The sequence below is a fragment of the Chinchilla lanigera genome, unplaced genomic scaffold, assembly GCF_000276665.1.
Source record: "Chinchilla lanigera isolate Chin_1 unplaced genomic scaffold, ChiLan1.0 scaffold00024, whole genome shotgun sequence".
Taxonomy (NCBI): Eukaryota; Metazoa; Chordata; class Mammalia; order Rodentia; family Chinchillidae; genus Chinchilla; species Chinchilla lanigera.
Genome location: NW_004955425.1, coordinates 15,495,043 through 15,521,660, shown reverse-complemented (window position 1 = coordinate 15,521,660; position 26,618 = coordinate 15,495,043). Strand labels below are relative to the sequence as shown.

The 26,618-nt window shown below is 35.0% G+C and overlaps 1 protein-coding gene and 1 long non-coding RNA gene across 4 annotated transcripts in view; one reads left to right on the top strand and one right to left on the bottom strand.

Annotated features, from left to right (window-relative positions):
- Positions 1–26,618, top strand: part of Rtkn2 (rhotekin 2) — a 79,249-nt gene that overhangs the window by 41,875 nt on the left and 10,756 nt on the right. For all 3 annotated transcript variants that reach the window (XM_013514864.1, XM_005385950.2, XM_005385949.2), the window contains 3 exons: positions 6,991–7,085; positions 15,464–15,570; positions 16,477–16,608. In XM_013514864.1, the coding sequence (XP_013370318.1) occupies positions 6,991–7,085; positions 15,464–15,570; positions 16,477–16,608 (334 nt within the window). The remainder of the gene's footprint in view (positions 1–6,990; positions 7,086–15,463; positions 15,571–16,476; positions 16,609–26,618) is intronic.
- LOC102020934 overlaps positions 10,090–26,618 on the bottom strand; it is a 46,217-nt gene continuing 29,688 nt past the window's right edge. The window contains exon 3 of the long non-coding RNA XR_261146.2: positions 10,090–11,102. This is a non-coding gene — a long non-coding RNA (uncharacterized LOC102020934). The remainder of the gene's footprint in view (positions 11,103–26,618) is intronic.

Below are 26,618 nucleotides of genomic sequence, written 5' to 3'. Positions count from 1 at the left end.
AATCATGCTTACAATTTCATGGGAGAAGAGAATTAAATTATGTAAGAACCTGCATTTCTCCTTCAGGATTAGATTATTTTTGAGAGTATTGTGTATTTATTGTGTATTAAATTCTGTTTAGTGGGGATCATATATTTTTCTTGAGGTTTTCATTCCCCTGTTTAAATTCATTGTTCTACTTTGTGGGTCCTCAAATTCAAATCATTTTCTTTATGAAGATTTCCTTTGAAACTTGCATGCCATTTGCTTGTTTTACACCACTAAAGTTGGGCAAAAGGTACGATAATAACTTTTATACAATTTCACCAAACTATGTTCTCCCAACACCAGCTTTTTGCTGTTCTTCCTGGTTTGTATGTAGAAGTATACTGGGTTGCAGTCAGAGTTCCGGACCACTTTACCTGATACTTTCTTAACTGACCACTTCAGCACTATGATAGAAGTTTGAGAAGTATATTAGTAATCAGAGTGCATAAGTGATTAATTTTATTTCTTTAGTAGTGATCTGATTCAATATTAAAGACTTCTGCTTCAGGTTTCAGTCTTTAAAATGACATACATGAAAAATATATATTTTCCCTAGTAACATGATGGTGACATGGAACCAAATATAGCTATTTTCCTGACAAGTACATTTTTTTAAAGCTACTCTTTAAGTAATTTATTTTTTTATACCTTTTTTATACCATACTCCCAGGCAGCAAAATGTTGTAATAATTGTCCTGTTTGGTAGAAAAAATGTAGCTGATTAAACTTTTGGAAGCTTAACATTAGGGTTTGCTGAAAGGAATGAGTGTAATGTTTTACAAAGAAAATGCTATCCTGACAAAAATGTTTTAAAAGTGAAGTCATTGTTGGTTTTGGTAGCAAGGATACTGTGATTAGTAATGGTTTAAAAATGAAGTAACTTGAAATACCATCATAAAGTATTGTTGGATCTCTAAGAAGACAGTGAACATTTTTGGTAATTTTTAGTATGCTTCCTGATGTGATTACTTATTCATTTTATTTGTGGAATTTAGCTTACCGAAATTCCTTTAATGAAATTTTCCCAGTCCCTCTAATAATTGATTTAATTATGTTATGCTCCTTGATAGCTATTTGGTACATTAGTCTTAATTGTATGGATATATGTGTTTTTAAAAATGATTTTGTGAAAACTGGTTAAATTGAGTGTAATTTTTTTTTTTTTTCCTTTTTGGTTTTTTTGAGACAGGGTCTCACTATGCAGTTCAGGCTGACCTTGAGCTCACTTTGTAGCCCAGGCTGGCCTCGAACTTGCAACGATCCTCCTGCCTCAGCCTCCTGAGTGCTGGGATTACAGGCATGTGCCACCACGCCCAGCGAGTGTAATTTTTTTTAACTTGAGAAAATGATTTATTAAATTTTTAAAAATAAGCCGTACATTACATTTCAAATTAGATGAAAATTATGAAATAACTTTTATGTTAGTGTCCTAACATTTATCCCCCAAAAATGGATTATTTAGGAACAATGTTGTTAAAGGTTTAGTGGTGGGATTGATAATGCAACTTTTAATATAACTGAGGAATTACTCAGTTTCTACATTAATTTGTTCATTTGGTTAATTGAAATGATTTTTTACCAGTTACATCATGTAGTACATTCATGTAGTACATTGAATTTATAAGTCATGACTTCTGCCCTCAAAATTCTTACAGTATTTTAAAAACCTGGTCACTATGTATTTGTTTTAGTTGAAGAAGCCCCTTAACATGAAGCTTTCTTTCTAAGGCTTAAAGACAGTGTGCCATAGTGGGGCCCTGTTGTTAGCTTCAGGCAAGTCAGTTCCAGTCTCTGAACTTCCTTTTCTTCATCAGAATATGTGGACCGAATATCTGCCCTGTCTCCCTGAAGGGGTTGTTTTAAATGTAAAAAAAGATTGTTTGTCAGAGTTTATTAAACTGGCCATATATAGTTGTAGCATCATAATACTTTTGTATTTAATTGATTTTTAGGTGAGATTTTCATCCTACTACCAATTAACTGTATTAATTATTCCATTAGAAAAGTGGTATAAATTTAAGAAATAGAATCTAGAGAAGTAGTTATTCATAGTTTAAATATTCTAAACCAAATACTTTTATAATTTCGAACTCATATTTTCCTTCTAAGCTTCAAATACCTAATCTAGCAGATATTTAGATACTCCTAATTATACTGTTCATTCAGCTTTTCTCAGAAATTATTATAGAATCTTCAGTCATTTTAATGGCCATATCATCTATTACTTGGTTACATCTTTATTTAAACATGTTTAGACAAGGTCACCAGTAACTTTTTTTGTATTGTTATTTTCAGCTGTATCATGCATGGGGAAGTTGTTAATGTGTTACATGTTTACCTTAAGGTAGTTGTGTTAATGAAAATCATGTCTCAAGACAGGAGAGATAATTTAGACATGTAATTTGGTCATTATATAATTTTAGCTTACTCTGATGCCACGTCTCCAGTGTTCACAGTGCAAATGCAGAGTTTATAGCACAATTTTTTCCTGTGTACACTGGTAACAATATTTTATATTCCATGTATAGTAAAATGACTTCTAAAATGAAGGTAGTCTAGGAGAATAAATTATAATGTCACTCCTAAAAACAAAACCAAAGTTTCTCTCTTTTCATTCTCTTCTTTCTCTCCCACCATTTCAGATATTTTTCTTGCTAGACATACCATTCATGTAGATAGTCTATCTAATGCCATGCCCTCTTAGTTTCATGATTTTCTCATCCCTACTGATGTTGACCCCCTCATCCATCTACCCTGGTTGTTCACTCAGGCTTGTCATTGGTAATTATTGTATACCTTTTAGAATCTGTATAGTAGACATCCCCGTCTCTTTACCACCGCCTGTATTTCTTCTTCTGTCAGTACTCCTGCTGCAGCTTAGCTTAGACTCCATGATGGACCGTTCTATTCTTTGCTAGCACCTCTTTCCTTTTGTTCAGTCTTCTTTTAAAGCACCTTTTGCACATGCACTTATGAGGAACAGATGAGGAAGCGTGAGTAAAAGTCACCTTCGCTTGTTTCACTTGAGATGCAAGTCACTAACCATAAAGGGGACCTCAGTATGACTGCGCAATTTAGCTAGTTTCCATACCTTCCATTTTACCTCTTTTTAATATATTTTACATGATTTCCTCTTTTCTAACCTCTGATAGTCCCCCTTGCAGGCCTCATTCATAGCCAGTGACTTTTTATTACTGACATCCTTAAAGTAATCAGAAGAGAACTTTAACCTCCATCACCAAATCCACCTGTCTACTGGGATCTCCATCTGTGTTTGCTGATTCCTTCCTTATGAACTGCTTTTGCATCTGGGTACCATCTACTTGTGCGCCAGGCCCCACCCTCTTCATTACTCAGAGGTAGGCTTCTGGGCATTTCCCCCTCTTTTCTGCATCATCAACTTTTCATCTAGTTCATCATTCTCACAAACATATGAAATGCTGAAATAACTTCTGCTTCATAGCTTTCTTTTATAGAAAATAGTGTCTTGTATTCCTGTCCCCATTCCCTCTCCTTCCATTCTCTCTTGGATATTTCATTTGATTTTCATCATGTTACCTCTGTCCCAGTCTACAGAAACTACTCTTGTCAAGGTAGACAGGAATTACCACATCTGATGGTTGGTTATTGATTAACACAATTGATCACTCTTCATGAAACAGCTTTTTTACTTTCTTCTAGGATACCACTTTCTCTGTTTTTTCGTCTGTCTGTGACAGAGATACTTTGTGTGTCTCCTACTTCAGAGATGGGGATACTTTGTGTATCTCCTTTATTTGTTGCTCTTCAACTTCAATCTGAATGGTGGAGTACTTCACAAGTTGTCTTCACTTACTTTTCTCTCATTAAATTTCATCTGTTGCCAGGGATATAGCTCACCGGTACAGCGCCCGCCTGGCCAGCACAGGGTCTTGAGTTTGATTCCTGGTACAAACAAACAAATAAATAATTTATTTATTTCATCTGTATACCCAAATTAATATTTCCAATGTCTACTCCTTTCCCATCTTCAGGCTCAAATACCCACCTGCCAACTCAGTAGTGCATCTTACTTACTATCTAAAAATACCAAATTTGCTTCCTTAAAACTAAGTTCTTCGCATATCTGTTCCTCTCTCAATCTGTCAGTAACAGTTGTGTTTTTCTAGTTGTTTAGAGCAAAAGACTTGAAGATATCCTTGACTCTCATTTCTTTTATGTCTAATACAGTGAGTCAGCCCTGAGAATGTATCAAGAAGCCTACTGCTTCTTACCCTGCCTCTTGTCCAGGCCTCCATCACCTCTGGTCAATGGTAGTAGTTTCCCTGCTGGTTCTCCTTTTTTCATTCCTGTGGATCTGCTTTCCACACTGCAGCCAGAGGGAGGGATCATTTAATTATAACGCGTATCAGATTATAGCACATACCTCTGCTCACAACCTGCAGTTTGCTTCACATTTCACTCAGAATAAAACCCACTGTCCTTATCAGGCCATAGGGGATTACAGTCCATAGTGTCTGCCTTGCTTGCCTTTTGGACATTCTCACATGACCTTCCTCTTCCACAGTATTCCAGCCTCTGTGGCATTCTTGTTGTTTGTCAGATATACCTAGTGTATGCTCACCTTAGCTTGTATGTTTACTGTGCTTTGCCTGAAATGTTCTTCCTTCTGGTTTTCTCATGGCTAATTTCTTTCAATCAGTTCTACTTTTGCATATAGGACTTCCTTACCTTCGCCCATCTGAAATAACACCTCTCCTATCACTTTGATCCCATTACCATGCTAAATATAGTCTCATAGACCTGGTATACTGTTTGCTTAGTCTCACTTCTAAGAACCCCTCCCCCCTCTTTTGCTTATTGTTGTAGTCTAAGCACTTAATGGTTCTTGGCAAATGCAGGCAGTTCTACTTATTGTCAGTAATGTTTTCCTGAAAACAACACACTTTGCACTCAGCTAGTAGGAAATCTATTTCTTACTATCTTATGTGGGAAAAAATTCTAATGTTTTCACCAATTTAAAACACTCATCTATTTTTCTAAAATGTAGTTCTATAAAACTATATGTCAGTGACAGATTACCAGGTTGGGTAATTCTTAACATACCGCACCTTGATACCATACAGCTGATATTGCTAATTGGCAATTTGGGATGTAGTGATAATAGCTCTTCAGTTCTAATTACTATTCCTAATTACTTTGAGTCTTTCTCCGGTTTCCTTTAATACTTCTTCAACTTCATGTACCAGTTCCCCAAAACTAATGTAACAACTATGTATTGTAAACACGCACTATGAAAAAATACATAAAAATATAATTCCTGAACTTTTGGGGGACTAATTGTGTAGACACTAGGCAAAAATGTAAGGTAGTTATGAAAGACTCTGTAGAAACTTGTTCAGGGTAAGTTACCAGAAACAGAGACTAGCCCACACTGAGTATGGGGCTAGCCTCTCTCTTAGATCTGGCAACAGTGGTGATTTGTTTATGCTTCGTGAATTTCCCCCAAAAGTCTATAGTGTTTATGTATGACTGTATGTCAGTTGTTCACAGTCTAACTTGAATTTTACTCATGCATTGTTTTGTTCAAAATGTCAGGTTGAGATCTGAAGACATACACAGCTTTCCTTATATAAATATGATGCAAAACATTGTGTATGGAGAAATATCCCTGGCCTGTAATGATTGTACACCAAAAACCAAGAGTCATTCCCCAGGGGAGTAACATTCTATGGGATATGCCTTTATTTATTGAAGGAGTGCATGCACACATTGCAGACTTACTAAATGCATGCATATTTTTTGTTATAGAGATTTTATTAAGCTGGACACATTGGTACATACCTATAATCCTACTCAGGAAGCTGTGACAGGAGAATTGCAAATTCAAGACCAGCCAGGGCTATATAGTGAGGTTAAGGTCAGCCTGCACTACAAAGTGAGACCCTGTCTCCAAAAACAAAAAAAGCAAAAGCCCCCCAAAAGAAAAACGCAATGAAAAATTCCCATCAATCTTTCCTCCAAAGTTTGTCTGTATCTGTCCTTAAACATTCCCTTTGATACTTTGAGGTTTTACTGTTTTAGAAAATAAACAGTAAAACCATGAAAATGATGGAATAAAATTAAGATTCCTCACACAAAAAGTACAGTTGTTACTGAGCAGAAATACACTTTTTATCACCACAAAGTGCCATAATAGAAATTTATCACCAAAATGTGCAGGTGTTTGAAGTGTGCTCCTCAGAGACACCTTCCTTGACTTCCCCAGCAAAGGATAGTTTGCACCACTAATACTGAGAAAGAAATATGTGTTAGTATACATATGTGTATATATTTAAAACTTTTTATTTGTTCATCTGTAAATGAACCTTTAAGGTTTTTTTGCCTTTTGGTTATTGGAAATACACTGCTGTGAACATGAGGTGCATATTTGTTTTAGTCCCTACTTTCAGTTCTTTGGGATATATATGAAAGAACATATTATAATTTTATTTTTAATTTTTTGAGGAACCACTATACTATTCTTTTTTTTTTCCTCTGGTACCGGGAATCGAACTCACAACCTCGCGCATGCCAGGCAGGCGCTGTGCTGCTGAGCTAAATCCCCAGCCCCCACCATACTATTCTTCATAACAGCTGTAGTGTTTTACATTCCTATTAGCAATGTACGGAGGCTCCAATATCTCCACATTCGTATTTTCTGACTTTTGTTGTTTGCTTGTTTAGGGTTTTAGGTTTTCTCTTTTTACTAATAGCCATTTTGATAGTATGAAGTAGTGTCTTACTGTGCTTTGATTTGCATTTCAAATGACTTGTGATATTGAGCATGTTTTTATTGGCCTTTTACATATTTTTTGACAAATGTCTATTCAAGTCTTTTGCCCATTTTAAAATCAGGTTGTTTATTTTGTTGTTCATCTAAATATTTTATGTAATAGAGAACGTACAAAAATACTTACCACATGTCTGCTTTCTCACTGTTAGTGGTGTGAAGTATCATTTGCTAGCTCATACTACCCTTACCTTGGAAAGTGCTGAGGATAGCTTCAAGACTCATAATCTGTCTATTAATGGAAATGGTAAGTATATTGTATATCTCACTTACTACATACCTTATGTTGATATATACATGGTCATAACAGTAACTTTCTGATTTTAATATGTTCCCTAGAAGTAGATATTGGTTCAGGTAATGTAGACATGAGTGATTCTCTGGATTCCTTCAAATATATTTATCCTTTATTCCTAAAGAAGGAAAGTCTTTTCCTTTCTCTGTGCTGAGGGTTGTTTATAAAGCTAACTTACTGAGATAGAAAGGTTTTGGATATTTTGAATCCTTATCTTTGACCTGAAATTAATTTCACCACTCAAAGAACTATCTCATTTTTAAATGTGAAATCAAGAAAACCAACCCTTTTGTTGGCAGTTGGCAGAGGATATAAGAGAAGGTAAGACTAAATTTATTTTAACTCTTTTGTCTCTGAATAATTGTAAGTACAGTTTTTCCGAAAGAATGTATAAAAAAGTGGGAAAGGAAGTTGAGTTATTGAGGTTTGTAAAATTTGGTATGAAGACTTTGCCAGATTAGTTTATCTGTGATGAAAAATATCAAGTAATGTTGATAAAGCAGTTTAGAAATGTGATTTAAATTATATGTTCTTGTTCATTTTCTAAAGAGAAATACATAAAAATATGTAGTAAATGTACTATTTTATACTTATTGTTGTAAAGATTGGTGACTCTGTTAGTGGGATTAGTAATTTTACAACAATATCTTTTAAGTTCATGATCAAAAAATCACATTAAAAATAGAGAATAAGTATGAAATGTAAATATATAGCTTAACAAATAATTATGAGATAAATGTCTGCATAACAACCTCCCTGTGAAGAAATGGAATATTGCTAATGTTTCCTTTAATTATTTGCCAGCTTTTGTGGTAGTTGCTTTTCTTTATGGTTTTGCCACCTGTGTGTCCTTCTCTAAATAATGCAATTTAGTTTAGTTTGGCTTGAACTTTATGTATATGGAATCATATTATACCTCCCAAGATTTGATTTTTGTTCATCATTCACTATGTATTTTATTGCTTATAGTATTTCATTGAATGATTATATCACTATTTCTCTTATACTGATTCAGGTATTTTGATAGTTGCAGGGTTCTTCAGCTTTGCTATTTCTTGGGTCAGTTTCAATAAGTTATATTTTCGTAGATATATTTCCATTTGATGTAAATTTGAAGTCAATGAGCCTTAATTTGAAAGCTTAAGAGTCCATTATATCTTTGTATCTGTTGAATTTCTGCAATATCTGTAGCACTATCTCTGCTTTCCTGATACTGGCTTCTTGTGCCTCTGTCTCTTTGCTTTCATTCTCATTCTTATAATAGGTGTATCAGTTTTATTATTTACTAGTGTGGTCGATGGATGCTAATTATTTGTTAGGGTTAATGACTATAGTCTTCATATTCTGCATTACTACAAGAGGTGTGAGAAAATGTTATGATTGTAAACTTTTCTACTCTTGTTACATGTTTTCATTTTATATAATTTGAGCCTTTCTTATTTGATAGACAATTTTTTTTTACATAGCATATCCCTATGTAGCCCAAACTGGCCTCAAACTCACTGTATAATATACCAGTGTGGCCTTGTACTTGCAGCAATCCTCCTGCCTCAGCCTCCCAAGTGCTGGGATTATAGGTGTGTGCCACCACACCTGGCTGAAGTACACAGTTTTTAAATTGTATGTTTTTGTCTGTTCTTTAACTCAAATCATCTTTTTTTTGCATTATACACCTGCATCTTTAAACAGCATTAGACTGGCTTTTAATATTTGCAGAATTTGAAAATTAATGCATTTTCACTGGAGCTTTTAGTCCTTCTGTATGCAGTGTCATGGATCTATGTGGTCATGTTTTATCTACCATGATTACCTGTGTTATGTCTATAATGCTTACCTATACTATGGTTATCTTTTTTGATGGAATCTTTTCTTTCCTTTTTAAGGATTCATTACTTTTATCATTTCAGTTTTTCCCTGTCCTAATTAAAGTTATCCATTCTTTTTATTATCTTTTAGAAATTATCTCTATAAGTTCATTCTATTCATCATACTAAATTCTAAAACTCCCTTTAACACTAATTTTCCCCTTTTTTCAGACAGTGAAAGGACTTTACAGCCATTAAACTCTACTTCTCTAATCTATAGGCTCTTGTGGTATAATACTATTTGCTTCTATGTAGTAATTTATACATTTAATATTTATTTAGATAATAGGATAATTTATACATTCAATATTTAGGTTTACCAACATGTTTCTGTATGCTATTTGTATCTTTTGCCTTGTGTTTGGGATCACTTTCCTTCTTAAAGTATGATCATTAGATTATACTTTTAATAAGATCTTTTAATATCAAACATCTTTGGTACTTTTTACCGACAATGGTTTTATTTTGCTATATTTTTTATAGCATAGATAAGTTTTACTTTTGAGTCTTGCCTTAGTTTCTTATCTCATTGCTGAGACAAAATACCTGACAGCCAAATTTAAAGGAGGAAAGGTTTATTTAGCTCATACTTGCAGAGATTTCAGTCCATAATGGGCTGGCTCCAAGGCAGGGTGGCACATGGCAAAGGGGCATCAGTCATGGTGGCAGAAGACAGCAAAAACAACAAAGGAAGGGGAAACAAGCCTCTTTCTGTCATTGTGTGTAAGCTACCCACCCTAGGGCAGATATAGCACTTGCACCCTTAATTCCAGCACTGGACCATGAATCAATCACATACTCTTGATTCAGCCATCTCTGAAAAAGCTTGTGCACCATGACCACATGAGGCTTTGTTGGGGGGGCATTCAGACACAAACCATGACAAGTATTAAAGGTATAGTTCCAGGTTTTTTTTTGTCTTTTTGAGACAGGGTCTCACTATGCAGTTCAAACTGGCCTTGAGCTCACTTTGTAACCTAGGCTGGCCTCAAACTTGCAGTGATCCTCCTGCCTCAGCCTCCTGAGTGCTGAGATTACAGGCGTACACCACCACACCCGGCACTTCCAGTATTTTCTTATTAGCTGTTGAGAATCATTTTGTCAGTTTTGTCACCTCTTTGAAATTAATCTTTTACTTTGTCTTTGCCTTTAGTTTTCTGAAGTTTCATTGTGATATAATAAAGTGTAAAATTTGTTTATGTGCTTGAGGCTCCTTGAGCTTCTTTTAATTGGTAATTGATGTGTCTCCTCAGTTTGAACAAAATCTCACTCATCTATTCAGAGAGCCCTTGCTCCATTCTCTCTTTCTCTATTCTATGTTTATTTTTCCTCCCTGTTTCCTGTGTAGTTCTGAAGCTTTATGAGCTACTTTCCATCTCGTCTTTTTCCATTTCCCTTATTTTTTCTACAGCTTTGTCTGATTTGCTACTAAATCTTCCCACCAGTGTCTTTGTTTCTATTTGACTTTTCACATCTGCTATGTTACTTTCTAAACCCTGTGTACATTGTTAATGTTTCATATTTTATTTAGTGATTATTTTATTGTCATTGTCTAATAATTTAGACATCTAAAGTTTTTCTAGTTTTTTTTTCTTGATTAATTCTCACCTGTGAGGTCTTTATTCCTTCTTACATATCCATTTACCTTTGTGTGCTCATCAGTGTAATTGAAATTTTACAAGTAGAACTACATTGATGTTTCTGGAGTGCACCTGGAGGGACTGTCGGTCCATGCCCACTTTATGTAGAGACCCATCCTGAGTTTCTCTGGGCAGCTTTGAACCCTCAGACAGTAGGAAACTCAGCGCAGGGTTTACTTCTTGGTTTAATTCTAGCTCACCACTAGCTTGTTGGTTATTCCTTTGGGATAGGAGTTTATTATAAGGAGAATCTCCAGTTAAACTGCTTACATTGTGCAGACCCTGGAATTTGATTTCTTTTCCATTGTTGATCATCTGGGAGCATTAAATCTTAAAATCAGATTTGCTGGGATTGTAAATATACTCACTACAAATACAGTTTCTGCACTTGCCTTACTTTTTAGTTCTCTTTTGTCTTCTAGTTTGTCCTGGTAACTTCTTATAGTCTTGTTACTTCTTTGTTCCTTTTGGAAAAAAAAAATTATAATTTATTTTATATAGTAGTTTTCAGTGGGAGAACTGGTCTGAATAGTTAACCTGCCAACATCCAAAACCTGAAGTCTACAACAGTGCTTGCATTATCAATTAAAATTTTTTTGTTATTTCATTTGGGTCATTTCTCTAGATATATCATATACTGAGTGCTTATACTGTGTCAGAAACTGTTCTCAACACTTCTAAAGCAATTTTCATTGTGATATACTGTGAGATGTAGATATATGGAGGCATTATAATAAAGTGATAGATGAGGGAGGGTACTCTGAAGTGACCAGGCTTGGGTCCATATCTAGTTCTCCCACTAGCTGCTCTGTGAGTTTATATGCTCCTCATTTTATTGTCATTCACATTTTCTAGACAGTAAAGTACAACTTAGAGGCTGTAAGAGCGTATGGTCATATAACCGGCAAGTGGCTGAGGTCAGATGCAAATAGTCAGGGAAGACTGTGCTCCCTGTGCTGTGCTCTGCTGTAGGTGCCACCTCTGTTTTGGTACCCAGAGACTGGGTACTGTGATGTGTGATGGCAGTGGAACCCTTACCAGACCATATTCTTTCAAGCAGGTCTGTTGAAAAGTAGTGGAAGGGAATAACATTTACAAAAGGGGTATCAGTTTAGGAAGTGATAACCTTGGTTGTCTTCAGTGTTCTATATGATATGACTAGATTCTTCTTCAAGAAAGTAAGCAAGGGAAGCATGCAGTGTAACTATGTACAGAAACACAGTGAAGGCATAGTAAAGATGAAGAGACCTATGCTTAAAACAATAAAACCCAAAACTCAGTTTTCATAGTCTTGCTGGTTGAAGGACATAGGCCAAACAGTATGTTAAAGTTTGTATTTGTTAAGAAAATTTTACAATCTTCATCAGATAATGGAACTGTGTCATGTAGATTGATATACACGTGACTGAGATGATCTCTAGTTTCTTTCTCCATCCTGTGGTTTTTGTCCTCATCTTTTTAAAACTTCTTTTTGTTCCCCATTTGAGACTATTAATGAATGAAGTAAATTCTTTAAATAATGAAAAGTCAAACTGCTCTTTCATTTCTGACTTTATTGCATATTGTCCTTATACCTCCCCTACTTAGAAAAAGAGGAGCTAAGTAGCTCATTAGTTTGTTGTGCAAGGACCAAGAGGTGAGAATGAAAAGTGGAAAGGGTGGGCTGGGGAGTGAGACAACCCTGCATACAACATTGGAAGCATCTTTTATGTGCAAGGCACATAGTGGGTATCATGCGTACATTATCTTTTTTGATCATCATAACAACCCACCTGTTAAGAGACATATATTTTAAAATGAAAAATTGATTTTCAGATATGTGATGTGAGTAGCCAAGATGCCATACTTTTTATTAGAAGTATAGAGAAGGTATTATTTTATTCCACACTGGTCCCAACCTATAAACCTAGATTAGAAGTAATGTTATTGCAGGGCCGTAGACCAAGGAATTCTGCATCTGGAATCCCTTTTCAAAGACTACGGGTGAAAGGACTTATTTCCTTTGCTTGTCATGAAATCTGAACTCATTTTACCAGAGACACACATTGTCACATGTGATATTGAGGTTCCAGATACGTTATTGGCTGCACAATGTTATAGATAGTTCTGGGGATCTAATCATTTATGATTTTGTTTCTTTAGGAAGTGCATTCTAAATTAAAACAACTAATTTACAAATATTTAAAACATAAGCCATTTATAAATCTGAGATTTCTTATATAAATTTCTGATGTATTACTCAGGTGCATGCCCTCTATAGAATTTTTATTTCATTTCCTGCCTATTTTACGAAAGTGGCTCTATTTTAGTTTGCATTTCAGGTCATTGCATGTATTTATGCATTTATTTCTCTCAGGTCAACCCTTTATTTCTTAAAAAATAGCAGTTTTAACCATATATTAGTAAAAAGTTTGACTAGTCCTAGAAAATTGGTTGTTTACTATTCTATAGTAGAATTTACGTAAGTTGTTAAAAACTTTTGTTGTTTTATTTTTATACTTTTCATTTAAGGTGTTCTTTTTCCTTTAACTGATACATTAAACCTTTACTGTCTTATGTTTTATATAGGTAACTATTTCATCAAAAATGTGTTTTCCAGAGGCTTTGAGGCAAATAATAATTAAAGCCAATGGCTAGCGATTTTTTTTTTTTTTTTTTTCCGGTACTGGGAATTGAACTCACGACCTTGCGATTGCCAGTCAGGTGCTTTGCCGCTGAGCTAAATCCCCAGCCCTATGGCTAGTGATTTTATGGGTGCTACCAACGGAGGTGTAATGGGAACTTTAATCCTTTCTGTATGGACCAGTGTGAACTAAAGGCCATATATTGGATTTATTTGTGATCTGATACCAGAATTAACTATTCAGTACTTTCCTTCCATATAGATGCAGAGGATATAAATCCACTTGGACATTAGATTGAGGGAATGTCATAATAATTTTTTTGAAAGAAATTTCTAAAATATGCAAGTTGAAAGTCAAGCTCTTTTTTCCCCAAAAAGATATAATAGAAAATTAGCACTTGATGACCCCTAAGTATATGAATGCATATTAGCCATTATCAAGTCTTTCCACATAGCTCGACTACTGAACTCAGGAAATAAGTATCAGTAGATTATTACTATCTAATTCTCAGACCTCACTCAGGTATTGCCTATTTTTCCAATAATATGGTGAAATGATCCCTGAGTGCGGAATCTTATATTGCATTTAATTTCATAGGGTTTTAATTTCCCTCAGTCTGAATAGTGTCAGTCTTTCTCTGACTTTCATGACCTTGATATTTCTAATGATCAGATGTTAGTCAGTTATTTCATTAGAGGTCTCCATTTGGATTTGTCTCATATTTCTTGGGGTAAGATTCAGAATGTGTGTCTTTGGCAGTGGTGCTGTGTTGTCATTGCATCCTATCTGGTGGCTTACTTTGAGTCTTCCCATCCCATGTTAGTGATGTGTCGCTTTGATTCCTTGGCTAGGGTGGTATCTGCCAAGCCTCTCTGCTGTAAAATTACTCTTTTGTTTTCCACTCTGTAATTAATGAATATTTTATGGGAGGATGGGGTATTTTAAAACTGTGTAAGTATACAATTCTTACTAGATTTCCAAATTACGCATTCATATTTTTCCAATTTTATCCATTGCATCATCATATCTGTTACTATCATTGATTATCTTGAGGTTCAAGTTGTCCCAAATGCGGCCCATGGGAATCCGTTCCAGATGGCGTCCCTGCCTTGTTGTATTATTCTTTGAGCACTCTTGGTCTGTGCGGTACCGAGGCTTTTCAGCTCATCGCGCACTCCCCTGCCGCCGCCCAGAATCAGCCGTTTCTCCCAGAGGGGGCGGCCAGCGCCTGTGGCCGCTCTTCTGCAGTTTGGGTCTTGGCGCCTTACTGCGAGCAACCGCTCTACGCAGAGGCACCCTGCTCTCCGCGGGGCCTCACTTCCTGCACCAGGCCCCCCACAACTGTATGTGCCCTTTCAGAGGGCAGTCCCACGTGCTTGCCTTCGTGTGGGTGCCTGTGAGCCCAGTCAGGCTCTGACTCCTCACGCTGTCCTCCCCCTTGTCACCCTCCTTGTCCTGCCTTGCTCCCTCATTCATCGCAAGCACCTCACAGCTCCTCCTGGAACCCCTTTCCAGTGCTCACCCTGTCGGCTATACCTAGTGTGCTTAGTGTGGGAAGGGAAAGGAAGGGAAGGGAACGTGCCAGAAAGGGTTATTAATTTATCTTGTGTTGTTGGCGGAAATGATACCTTATTTAGAGAATCACTTTGCTAATTTTGATAATGAGAATCAAGAGCAAAAAAGTAGAACTTGACAAATAAATCACTTTAGTAGGATTTTTGTATTAAATGAGTTTACTTATGTTCCTTGAGTATCTCCATGGTATAACTTTTAAGATCAAATTAAATGAGCCAGGCATGGTGGTGCATGCCTATAATCCTAGCACTCAGGAGGCTGAGGCTGGAGGATTGCCATAGGTTGAAGGCCAGCCTGGGGTACATAGTGAGTTCAAGGCTAGCCTGATCTATATAGCAAGACTCTGTCTCAAAAAACAAAACAAATTAAATCAAGATTAAAACATCCATGGCTATTTCAGCCGCTAAACTTATAGGTTTTAATATCATGTGTTTTCTGCTTTTTCATATTTGATTTTGTCATTAAATATGGTGCTAGTATTTAAATAGGTAAACCATTATATGAAAATAATACCAAAGTATGTTCTTGTATAAAGTAAAAAGTTGTGAAAAGAAAATTACAAAATGCATAATGACCTTAAATAAACATGTTTGTAACTTGATTATTTTTCTTTCTCCTTTAAATAGAGGAGTCTTCATTTTGGCTTCCCTTATATGGCAACATGTGCTGCCGATTAGTGGCCCAGCCAGCTTGCATGGCTGAGGATGCATTTGCAGGATTTCTTAATCAGCAGGTTAGCAGATTTTAAATATCTTACAGTTTTAGCTCCAGTTGAGATCTGAGCATACAGGCAGTTGTTTGAGCTTCTAATACTGAGAAGCCCCTTTTCAATGTTAATTTTAAAAATGTTATTAGAAACTGCGGGGATGCCAGAGTATGAAGGATGGCAAGGGGGAGGCTCTGGTGCAGTTCTGATGGCTGGGGAGCTACCTCTGTGCTCCTGGTCCTACAGTGGCTGGGTAATTGGCAACAGAGGCCTCCTTGTGGAAAATGACGAGGCTGCGCAACACCTTTCACAGAAAGGCCCTCTGGCAGACGGCTTTTGGCACAATTCAGGCCGCTGGGCTCCCAAAGCTGCCTCTGTGCAACCCATTCCTGATTTATTTATAACCTTAGTTATTTATATTCAGTAAATAATTAATTGTGGGCTTCAGTGAATCAATAGCTTTTTCTAAAAGATTCCATTAAGATAGAAAATTTGCATTCTTACCAGGTAGTCAACATTTTCTAATGTTCTGAGAGCAGTAAGGGAAAATTATATTTTCAACATTAGGATTTTTTTTATAATTGTCCTGAGTCATTTGATGAATTGCTATGGAATTCTGAACAGTAATTTTTTAATAGGCTAACTGTTCTAAAAGCTGCATTGATTTATGATTTTGTTTAAATTATGTGGTAATCACTAGTTTCATTTTGTTTAATACTTTTTGAGATTTTCAAACTTTTCTTCTCTGATATAAACTTACTCTTGGATTTTAAGCAGATGTGCTACTTATTCTGTAGCACATTATTGGGTGATTCTGTTACATTTTAAAAGTTCTTAAAATTGAATTCAACTTTGACAGCTTAAGTATTGCATTGAATTTAGAGTTATGATGATGATTTAAAATTGATAGCTTCTTGATTTTTTTTTTTCCAGCAAGTGATAGACGGTCTAACTGTTTGGAGGAGGCTGTATTGTGTTTTGAGAGGGGGAAAACTGTATTGCTTTTATAGTCCTGAAGAAATTGAAGCTAAAGTGGAACCAACCTTGGTAGTGCCCATTCATAAGGTAAATGAAATGCTATTTTCAAAATACAGGTAACAATGTTTTGTGATGTTTTTCTTATCTATGTAATTTTAAAGTTGCCATTTTATGAAGAAAAGGATTTCTAAAAGCAAATTAGGTCTTAAAGATAATTGAATCTTTTATTTTTTTGCATTACAGAGCTTATCCTTTAAAGGAAACACTGTATATTTCCTAAGAAGAGTCCACAGTGATGGAAGTCCATGCTAGTATAGGTTTTAAATCAGAGGATGTGACTCCACATTTAGAATGTATTTACATTTTTTGTGAAAACATTTTACTACAAATAGTATGAACATAAATTGTTAACTCATGTCACACTGATGCTCTTTGTAGTTAATATTCAAATGAACCCATGAAAAGACATTCCTGAGTAGTCCTTCTGATTTCTTACAGAATTGATGGTAGTTGTCCAACCTCTGACAGGGCAGGAAATCCTGAACGTTCATTTGGAATAGTTGAATATTTTTACTGCTCTTAAAAAATGGTACTTACTGCCTAGAGAATCTGTTAACTGTATTAACATTTCTGACAGGTTTGATACAAAGGAAGCTCATGAAATTTATCAAGTTTTTCACCCCAAATCTATCAGAAAACTTTAAGATAAGGCTGATTTAGTGTGTTTTATCCCAATGTCTTAAATTTATTTTTATGTATTTTCCTAGGCTAGTGTTTATTAGAGAATTCCCCCCTACACTTTTTATAGTACTCCTATTCTAGAATAATGGTATTTCTAGAGCAAAATACAATGTTTTCTGCCTGTAGACCATACTTTGTTTCTAGTTGTTTTACTTGCATGCCTTTAGAATGGTTCTACTGAAGGGACTGTATGAACTATCACATCTGTTAACTATCTATTCTACACTGTTTGATACTTTCTTTTACAAGAAAAATATTAAATCATATTGCAGTTGTATTCTTGAAAACATGTGGGTACAGTCTCCTGATCTATATGGATATGACTTTAGCTCCATGAGCTTTTCCAATAATAACATTTTTGTCTAGTCTGTTTACATCGCTTTTTACCTGAAGGAAATCTTTTATGTGACCTTTTATTATATAGTCTACCTGATTTACCTGTTTTGTTTATAAAAAGCTTAGTGAGGCTCTTAAATACTATGAATAATTATTACCTCAGTATGATAACATAGTGAATATATTTTGGCTTACAAAGTTTTAAGAGAAGTATAATTATATTACTGAAAAATTAATGTGTTTTCCATTACTTGTCAACAGTTTTGTTTATATATTGTCCTTTACTTTTCTATATCTTAGTCTTTTGAAAATTTCAAATATATAAAATGGTTGGAACAGAATAACAAACGTCTGTATACCATTTACCTAGCTTTTCAGCTATTACCATTTTCTCACGTGTTTTCTCTCTAGTTTAATATTTTTTCAGAGTTATTTGAAAACCGGTTGCAAACAGTGTGGCTTCCTGAATGTTTCAGCGTGTTTCTCCTAAAACCAAGGAGAGTTTTCTTCGTAACCATAATACTGTTGTCACGCTGAAGAAGTTTATTGCTGATATATTATCTAATATAGAGCAGATTGCTGCAGTTGTCCCCAAAATGATTTTTTCAAATTCTTATTTATTGTTTGGTTCAGAATCCATGACTACCGTGTCTTTGTTTCCTTTTATCTAAATTGTGCCCTTCGTGTCCTGCCTTTGTTTGGGTCTTTCATGGCACTGACACTTTTTAAAAGCCTAGACCAGTTTTTTTCTCTGGGAATATATGGACTAATTGTTTCACGAGATTCGGGTTAAATATTTTTGGCAAGAGTTCTCCCATACATGATTATGTGTCTAACTTGTGTTTTTTTTTTTTTTTTTTTTTTTTTAAACTAGATAGGTAGGTAGTAAAAATGAAATCCTTCTTATTTTTCTTACGTCTTGTACCACAGAATATGAAGTCATAAACCACATTAAAATATAAGCTAAACAAATGATAATTTTGAAGTCATGTGCTTTCTCTGAAGACGGTTTTCGTGAGTTTCCTTCTCATGTGTCTCAGCCTTCATGGTAGGCAAAGCAGGCGCGGCATTCCTGCTTTACAGGTGTGTGATTTCTGTTTACAAGTGAAGAAACAAACTCGGAGATCAGCTAGAACTTGCCAAACTGGTAAGGAAAACTAGGTGACTCACTGTTTTCCTAATGGCTCAGGAAAGAAAAGATAAAAATTCATAGACTCTTCTTTTGTTTTTTATGGACATACAGCTTGACTTGATTTAGAAGGCAAGATTAGGTGTTTTCCTGTATCCTTACATATCTTAAGTCAGTTTTAAAAGACAGAAATGGCAATAAAATGAGATTATGAGTTTGAAGCTATGATAAACCTCGAAGTTATCACTTAGGCATGTATTGAATCTTTACCACTTAAATTTAGGAGAATACCTACAGTGAAACTCCTTTGTTATTATATCATCACACCTGTATTTCTGCCCTAACAGTGGGGATGTAATTTCGGAGTAGTCATACAGTATTTATATAGACTGACTGAACTATTTTTTTAATTGACTTATTTTTTCCTAACAGTAATAAAGGCTGATGGCCAGGTGACTAATGGGATGCTATATTCAATCAGTACCATTATTAAAATGACTAAAATCAGCATACTTAGAAATTTCTGTGCTTATGCCACAATTGATTATCACGTATTCACAGGAAAATTATTAATTTAGCAATTTGCATGAACCTGGCCTTAGACTTGGGGACGACATGGATCGTGTTGGACCCTGAAAACTAATGATTTAATGGTCTCTCCCCACAGTACATGACTTTTGTCTAAAGTACAAAAGAGAATTTTAGAAACTAAACATGAGGTATGGGCTACATTTGGGAAAATCAGTGTAATTTAATTGCTGATCTCAGAGTTGAAGCTAATGACAAAATCTTCCATTTTCTAGCTTTACAGTATTGCCATATTAATTTTCTCCAGTGCTGCTTCCTGTCCTTTTTCTCTGTCGAAACTATCTTTTTCATTTCCTGCTTCCTCTTCCGATTTTTTTTAACCCTTCCTTTATAGTAAATGTCATTTATCTCCATATTCAAAAAAGTCACTGTCCCAGTTAAATATATCTATTAATTTGTGTTTATTTTTCTCAACTTATAAAATGATTCAAGTTTACAGAATATTTGAAAAACAAAAAGCTATACTGGTCACCGTGCCCCACCACCAGCTTTAATAGCAGTGTCGTGGTAGCTTATTCTCCTCATGTATGTCTGTGTTTCCTGCTGGTCTGTATAAATGTCAGACTTCAGCATGGTGGTGCCTATTCTCTGACTACTTCAACCTACAGCTCTTAAAAATAAGGGCCTCTTATGTATGTAATTATATTACTGTTATAATTAATAGTTGTAAAATTAAGAATTTTCTTACCTCATTTATATAGTCCATATTTCAAATTATCCCTGTGATTTGTCCTTTTACCTTTTATAGTGTAAGACAAGGAGGCACATGACATCAGGTTGTCTTACTGCTGCTGACAACATCTCCCCAGCATAGGACTTCCTCTTTACAAGGAGCAGGGAGTCAGTGAGGTGACGCCTTGACACTGTGTCATTACCATTGTTGTCTTAATAATTTTTCACATAATGGTTTATCAGCTTATGATTTTCCTCACCTGAACTGGTTATAATCTTGGAGATTCCACATAATTTTCTTATATTATCCTTCCTACTCTTCCAAATATTACTGGGCATTCTTTTGTTTCTTTTGAAATACTGTTTCTTAAGTAGGGATGGATTAAGTCTCTCCTGAAAAGGCAGGATAAATATGCAATATCTTCATTACCAATTTGCTGAGTAAGGACTTGGTGGTCTTTGTTGGTATTCTACTGGCGTTCATAATGCAGTGCAGGAGTCGGAAGTATTCTCTTCCTCCTTACTTCCCCAACCCCTTCTTTCATATTATGATAAATTTACAGATTTTCTACCTATTAAGTATCTTAAATTACTTGCTTTTAAAATGCAAGATACTTTAATTATCTTTTTTATAATTTTTTATTTTATTTGTACATGTTTGTAGTTCATGTAGTTTACAATTGTCTTGGGTGAATTGTTGCATGTACATACTGCTTTCTGTGGAAATTTCTAAAGGACATATGCTATTTTTGTATTCTTAGGTAAATAAAGGATCTTTGATACATGTTAATTTGGCATTTTCTGCTATATAGCATGTAAGAACCAAATAAAACTTAAGAATAATGTTTTTGTCTTAGTATATTTTCAGTATTGAGTCTCTAAAATCTTTCTAAGCTTAATAGCATTAAACATTAAATATGTTTAATATAAGTTAGAGTTCTTTCTTTTGGTCATTTTTCTTTATTGGTTTAGAAAATAATTTTGTTTAACACTACTTTAAAATTATGTGAAAACATAAATTTTGCAGTTCCTAAGGTATATAAATAATAGTTCTGTTACTTTGTTCACAGGGTCTGTTCTCTAACTATAATTCTTGTCCTTCTAAATGGCATTTCCTGTAAGCCTAAGTTAGTTCATTAATTTTCACAGGGAGCCATCTGTGGAAATAGTCACGTTAAGGGAAGAAAAGCCTAAAAGCTATTCCCCTCCCCTTTTCAATCCAAATTTGAAAGGGTGATTTACTTCAAAGTGATTACTTCAACTTCAAAAAACTTCAATATGAATGTTGTTGAGTAAGACATTCTCAATAATGGGTGCTTAACTGAATCTCCTATATATTGTAGAAAGCATTTATGAGCCAGAGCTTTATCCATTGCCAGTGGAATGGGAGTGGGATGGAAAAGAAGTGTGGGTCTTTGAGATCAATAGTCTTTTCTTGATTTAAACCCTATACATCATTCATTTTAATAATATAATCTGCATTACACAAATCAATAACACTACTTGGTATGCTAGACCTTTATTAAATTGTCTTGAAATTACTTTTAACTATTATATTTATCATGGACCCTAGAAAGCAAAGTTATGAAGCACATGGGATTTTGTGAGCGTTCTGTCTGAGCCCTGTCAACTGTTCAAATTGTCCTTTATTAAATATAACAAATACAACTTTTTAAATAGTCTTTTTATTTGGAAGTTTAAATCTGATTTTATTAATGCATTTTGAAAATGGTTATATCAAACTGATTCCAAATCCAAAGGCTTAGGTTAATTTGTACAGTGCTTTACATAGCTGTGATATTCCTTGCCACGTACTGCGGCCACATGCTTTCTTTGTCTCTAGACTGTGTGTAAGCTCTGCAGCTTGTCCTAAGCGGCAACATTTACTTGTTTTTATTGCTGATTAATAGGACTTTAGGCCAAAGTCAAGAAACCATTTATCTTTACATGTTTATGAGAGAGGTGTGAAAATACTATCTGCGTTACAGTTAATAAAGAGACACCTACTAGACTTACTTATTTTGGTTGCTTCGTTTGTTTGTTTTCTGAGACAAGGTTATGTAGTTCAGGCTGAACTTCAACTCACTATGTAGCCCAGGCTGGCCTTGAACTTACAGCAACCCTCTTGCCTCAGCCTCCCAAGTGCTAGAATTACAAGCGTATGCCACCACACCTGGCATTTTTTTACATTTGTATTTTAATTTTTAAAAAAGTTTTGGAAAACTTTAATACGATTTATACAAAGAAAAGTATAAATGGACTCATCTGTACCTTCAAATATTGCCCCTACTCTAGAGTCCTAGAGACTATGTTATTTGAGTTTAAATATCTCAGTTGTGGACAAGAATTATATGGTTTTGGATAGATAAATATAAAATGTATTTTTATATAGATAAATATAAAGATACATATATTTATATAATTATAGATATAGCACCACATGTAGTTAATATATCATAAAAAATCCAAGCAGTGTTCACATTTCTCAGTTGCATAATTTTTGAATGTTTTTGAATCAGGATTCAAATAATGGCCATGTATTTCAGCTGACTGTTGAGGTTTTTGAGTCTCGGTCTGCAGGCTCCTCCCACCCTGGAATCTACACGCACTGTATTTGTTGAAGAAACTGATTTATCCTACAGGGTTTTCCACAGTTTGGATTTTGCTTGTTGTGTCTTTGGATTTTTTTTCTTACATTTGTTGGATCATAATCAGGTCTATTGATTAGTTAATAACAATACATTTTAGAAAATATTGTATATTTATACAGGAGGAATTACAGAATGGGTTTCCACTCATATTAATATCACTGATGAGCATTTCTTAGGTCCTTTATTTTATTAGGGATGTGACTTCCGAGTATCTTAACAGTCTTTCTTCATTTATTAGCTAGGATATCTCTATGTCATTGATTTAGTCACTGTGAGGTACAATTCTTACAGCGGAGGTAGGATAAATTGTTGATATTTTCACATGTATATATCAGTTACCAAACACTGTGGTGATTGCCTAGCATCCTCTAAAGGTGACCATTAAGTTAATTTTTAAATATACTGAATTTATGGATTTAATTTAAAGACAGGTCATGTATTAATCCATTACTATTTTATTATTGGTGCTTTAATAGTTCCATTTTTGATGAGTGCACGCCTCTTTGGGTTGGCTCTTGAATCCTTTTGACACAACCCTAGTAATCTGTGATTTTGGAAAGAATAAAATGTTCCAGAATCATCATCTGCATTTCTTACACCCAACCTGGTAATCAGGCATTTCTCAGTGATTACTGATTCTTTTTCATAGGAAAGAGTAGAGACCATAATCTGGTTGTAGTGATAGATTATTTAAGGTCATATAGTCAAAAGTAAGATAAGAAACAAGTATAAAATAAGAATCTAGTCCTGGTCTACTAATTTTCCATTTATACAGAAGTGGAAAGGTTAAAGAACAGTTTAAATTCAAAATAATGAAAAATCTAAAGGGAAGTTTGACTTCCATTTGTTATGTTTTTATAACAAAATTGACTCCTCAGATTATGTTTCTGTAGACTTCGTTTGGCCTTGTCTGGGTCCTTCCTCCACTTTATATAGTGGGAGGTTGTACTTCCCTATGTGCTGATTTATTAAAGCAAAGCCTGCTAGCTATTAAAATTTCATAATAATTTCAAGTCCGTCCACAAATCAGTAAAAGTTCAATATACAGCCTCAAGTCATCTGAACAGTTTGAAATTAGCAAAAACAAAGTGAAAACCTCTTGTTACACATAGAACACCTCTTTCTTAGAACGTGTCTTTATCTGTGCAGTAAAGAGTTGGCTGGAGAATCTTTTTTTCTCTCTCCTTCCTTCCTTCCTCCTTTCCTTCCTTCCTTCCTTCCTTCCTTCCTTCCTTCCTTCCTTCCTTCCTTCCTTCCTTCCTTTCTTCCTTCCTTCTTATGATTTTTTTGAGACAGGATCTTGCTTTGTAGGCAGAATGGTTTTGAACTGCCTTATTAGCTGAGGCTGGCCCTGAATTCACTGTGATCCTCCTGCCTCAGCCTCCCCAAGTGCTGAGATTATAGGCATGTGCCACCACACCTGGCTGTGGGAACTGTTTGTAAGATCTGAGTCTATTGAAGTAAACCTTTCTTTTATTATTATCTGAATGGTTCATTTTGTTTGTCATTCTTTTTATTCATCAAATATTTTTCAGCCACTCATTAGGGGCTAGGCAATATTTTAGGTGGTAAAAATACTGAGGGGAAATTCCCCATTTGGCAGCTTTCATGCCCTCCTCAGAAGAGGTATTTCCCTCTCCTATACTTTTTATGGGTCCGTAGAAATAACAGTCCTAGCACTCAGCTAAGTGCTTCCTGATCTCTCCCATTCTGAGAAATGAAGCCCTGAACATCATTATTGGTATTTGCCTACACCACCAACAGTTTGTAAACTTCCTGACATTCTGAGGAACTTTTTTTCACTACCTTTCCTGTGAATGTAATTTTTAGTTTAAAGTTTTCCTTAGTTAGATCATTTTTGGTGATAAAATATAGAGATAAATTCAAATTCTGTGTTTCATTTGCGTCTTTTACAGCTTCTCACCTATTAAAAATGTAATGGTACTTATGGTAACCAGAGCTAATGGAGTGTATCATGTTTATCTTGTATTTTATTATCTTAGGAGGATATAAATGATCTGCCTTATCACATTTTCTACGCAGCAGTTTCATTGAAATGATACCTTGGTAAAAATACAGACGTCTACAAAAATCACATTTTCCTTACTTAAAAGTTGAATCTATTTTAATCTCATATACGAAAACTAGTCAGGAATTTGTATTAAAATGAAATTGAATGGAAGGAAGCACAATTCCAATAACAAGAATTTTTTTTTTTAAAGGAGATCAGTTAGTCTTTCAGCTTGCAAGGATGCCATTTAGGACAGCATATTTTGTATTCTGTAAATACTTAAAAGACATAGTTACTTCATAAAGTTTATTACCAAGGATTTATGAGTGTAGAGAGAACCTGTTATATGATAAACTAAGATGCTGGCTGTAAGTTCCATTGCAATCCTCGAATGACATTCAGTGTTTTAGATTCTTACAGTGATAGGATGGAATGATGATGGTGGTTGCCACTGTCCCTCCAGTGTGTGATGCTCTAAATGTTCAGTTGTGTTTCCTTTGTATAGCATACATTTTTCCCAGGTGACTTTTGAATAAGAATGAACTCCCTCAGAAAAAACTCCCTGTATAGTAGATGCTGTTGGCATGCCTGCATTTACTCCCTGTCACAGAATAGCTTTTTTTCCTAACTCTCCTACTTTCCTAAAACCAACTTAGATACACTTTGGTAATGACTGTACGTACAGTTTGTCTTCACCTTATACTCAGTGAAGTAAGAAAAAACATTTTTTTTGCTTCTTTGTTTTGTTTTTTTGGGATAGTCTCACTATGTAGTGCCCCTGACCTTGAATTTGCGTATGTATTCCAGGCTGTCTTCAAACTCATGATGATCCTCCTGCCTCAGCCTCCTGAATGCTAGGATGACAGGTGTGCACCACCATGTCTGGCAGAATTTTTTTTTAGTTAGTATATGTTTGCAGTACATAATGATACATTTCACTGCAGAGAGTTGATATATGCACATAACACATTTCAGTTCTTTTTTCCCCTTTCTTCCAACCCCTTCTAGTTTTCCAGTATCACATTGATTTATTTAGTTTATAAGACTTTATAAAGTACCAGGCATGGTGGCGCACACCTGTAATCCCAGCATATAGGAGGCTGAGTCAGGAAAATTCTTGCAAATTCAAGTACATAATGAGTTCAAGGCCAGCTTGAACTACAAAGTGAGACCCTGTCTAAAACACAAAAAGACTTTATAAAGCTAATTGTCATATATACAAATTGAAAACCAGACCAGTAGGCCAAAGAATATATAAAACATGTAAGATAATTGTGCTAAGTCAAGATGCATTAATTAGCTTTTGTAATAGCTAACCAAAATATTTTTCTGCATACATAGGAGATTTAAGCATGTTCCTGTAGGGCTCCTCTGTTCCTAATAGCTGTTGGGCACTTAAAATTTCTGGTCTGAACTGAGATGTGCTGTTAATGTGCATAACATGAGATGTGCTATTATGTGTAAAATACAAACTAGACTTTGAAGACAGTACAAAAAAAGATTATAGAATATCTCAGATTGTTACATTGATTACATGTTAAAGTGAAAATATCTTAGATATATTGGGATCACATAAAGTATACCATTAAAGTTAATTTTACCCTTTTTACTGTTGTCAGTGTGGTTTCTAGAAAATGTTAAATTATACTGGATGTGGCTCACGTTATGTTTCTACTGGGTAGTGCTGCCCTACAGCAGTGGAGAACTGATCATTATATAAGCAGTAAAATCCCTATTTTCGCATAACACATAGTTCTACTCCAAATCTTATTCCCCAAAATTCGATGGTCTGAACTACATGTAGTTGTTAGTTGGCCATGTGGCTTGGAAGTACCATACGTGCCTCATGAGTTCACTTTGTACATGTAGACACAGTCAGTGTCATTACAATGTTATGCCTGGTGCCATTCAAAAAGGCTTACTATTAACATGAATGAAACTATTGCCACTGTGACAGAATACTATATTC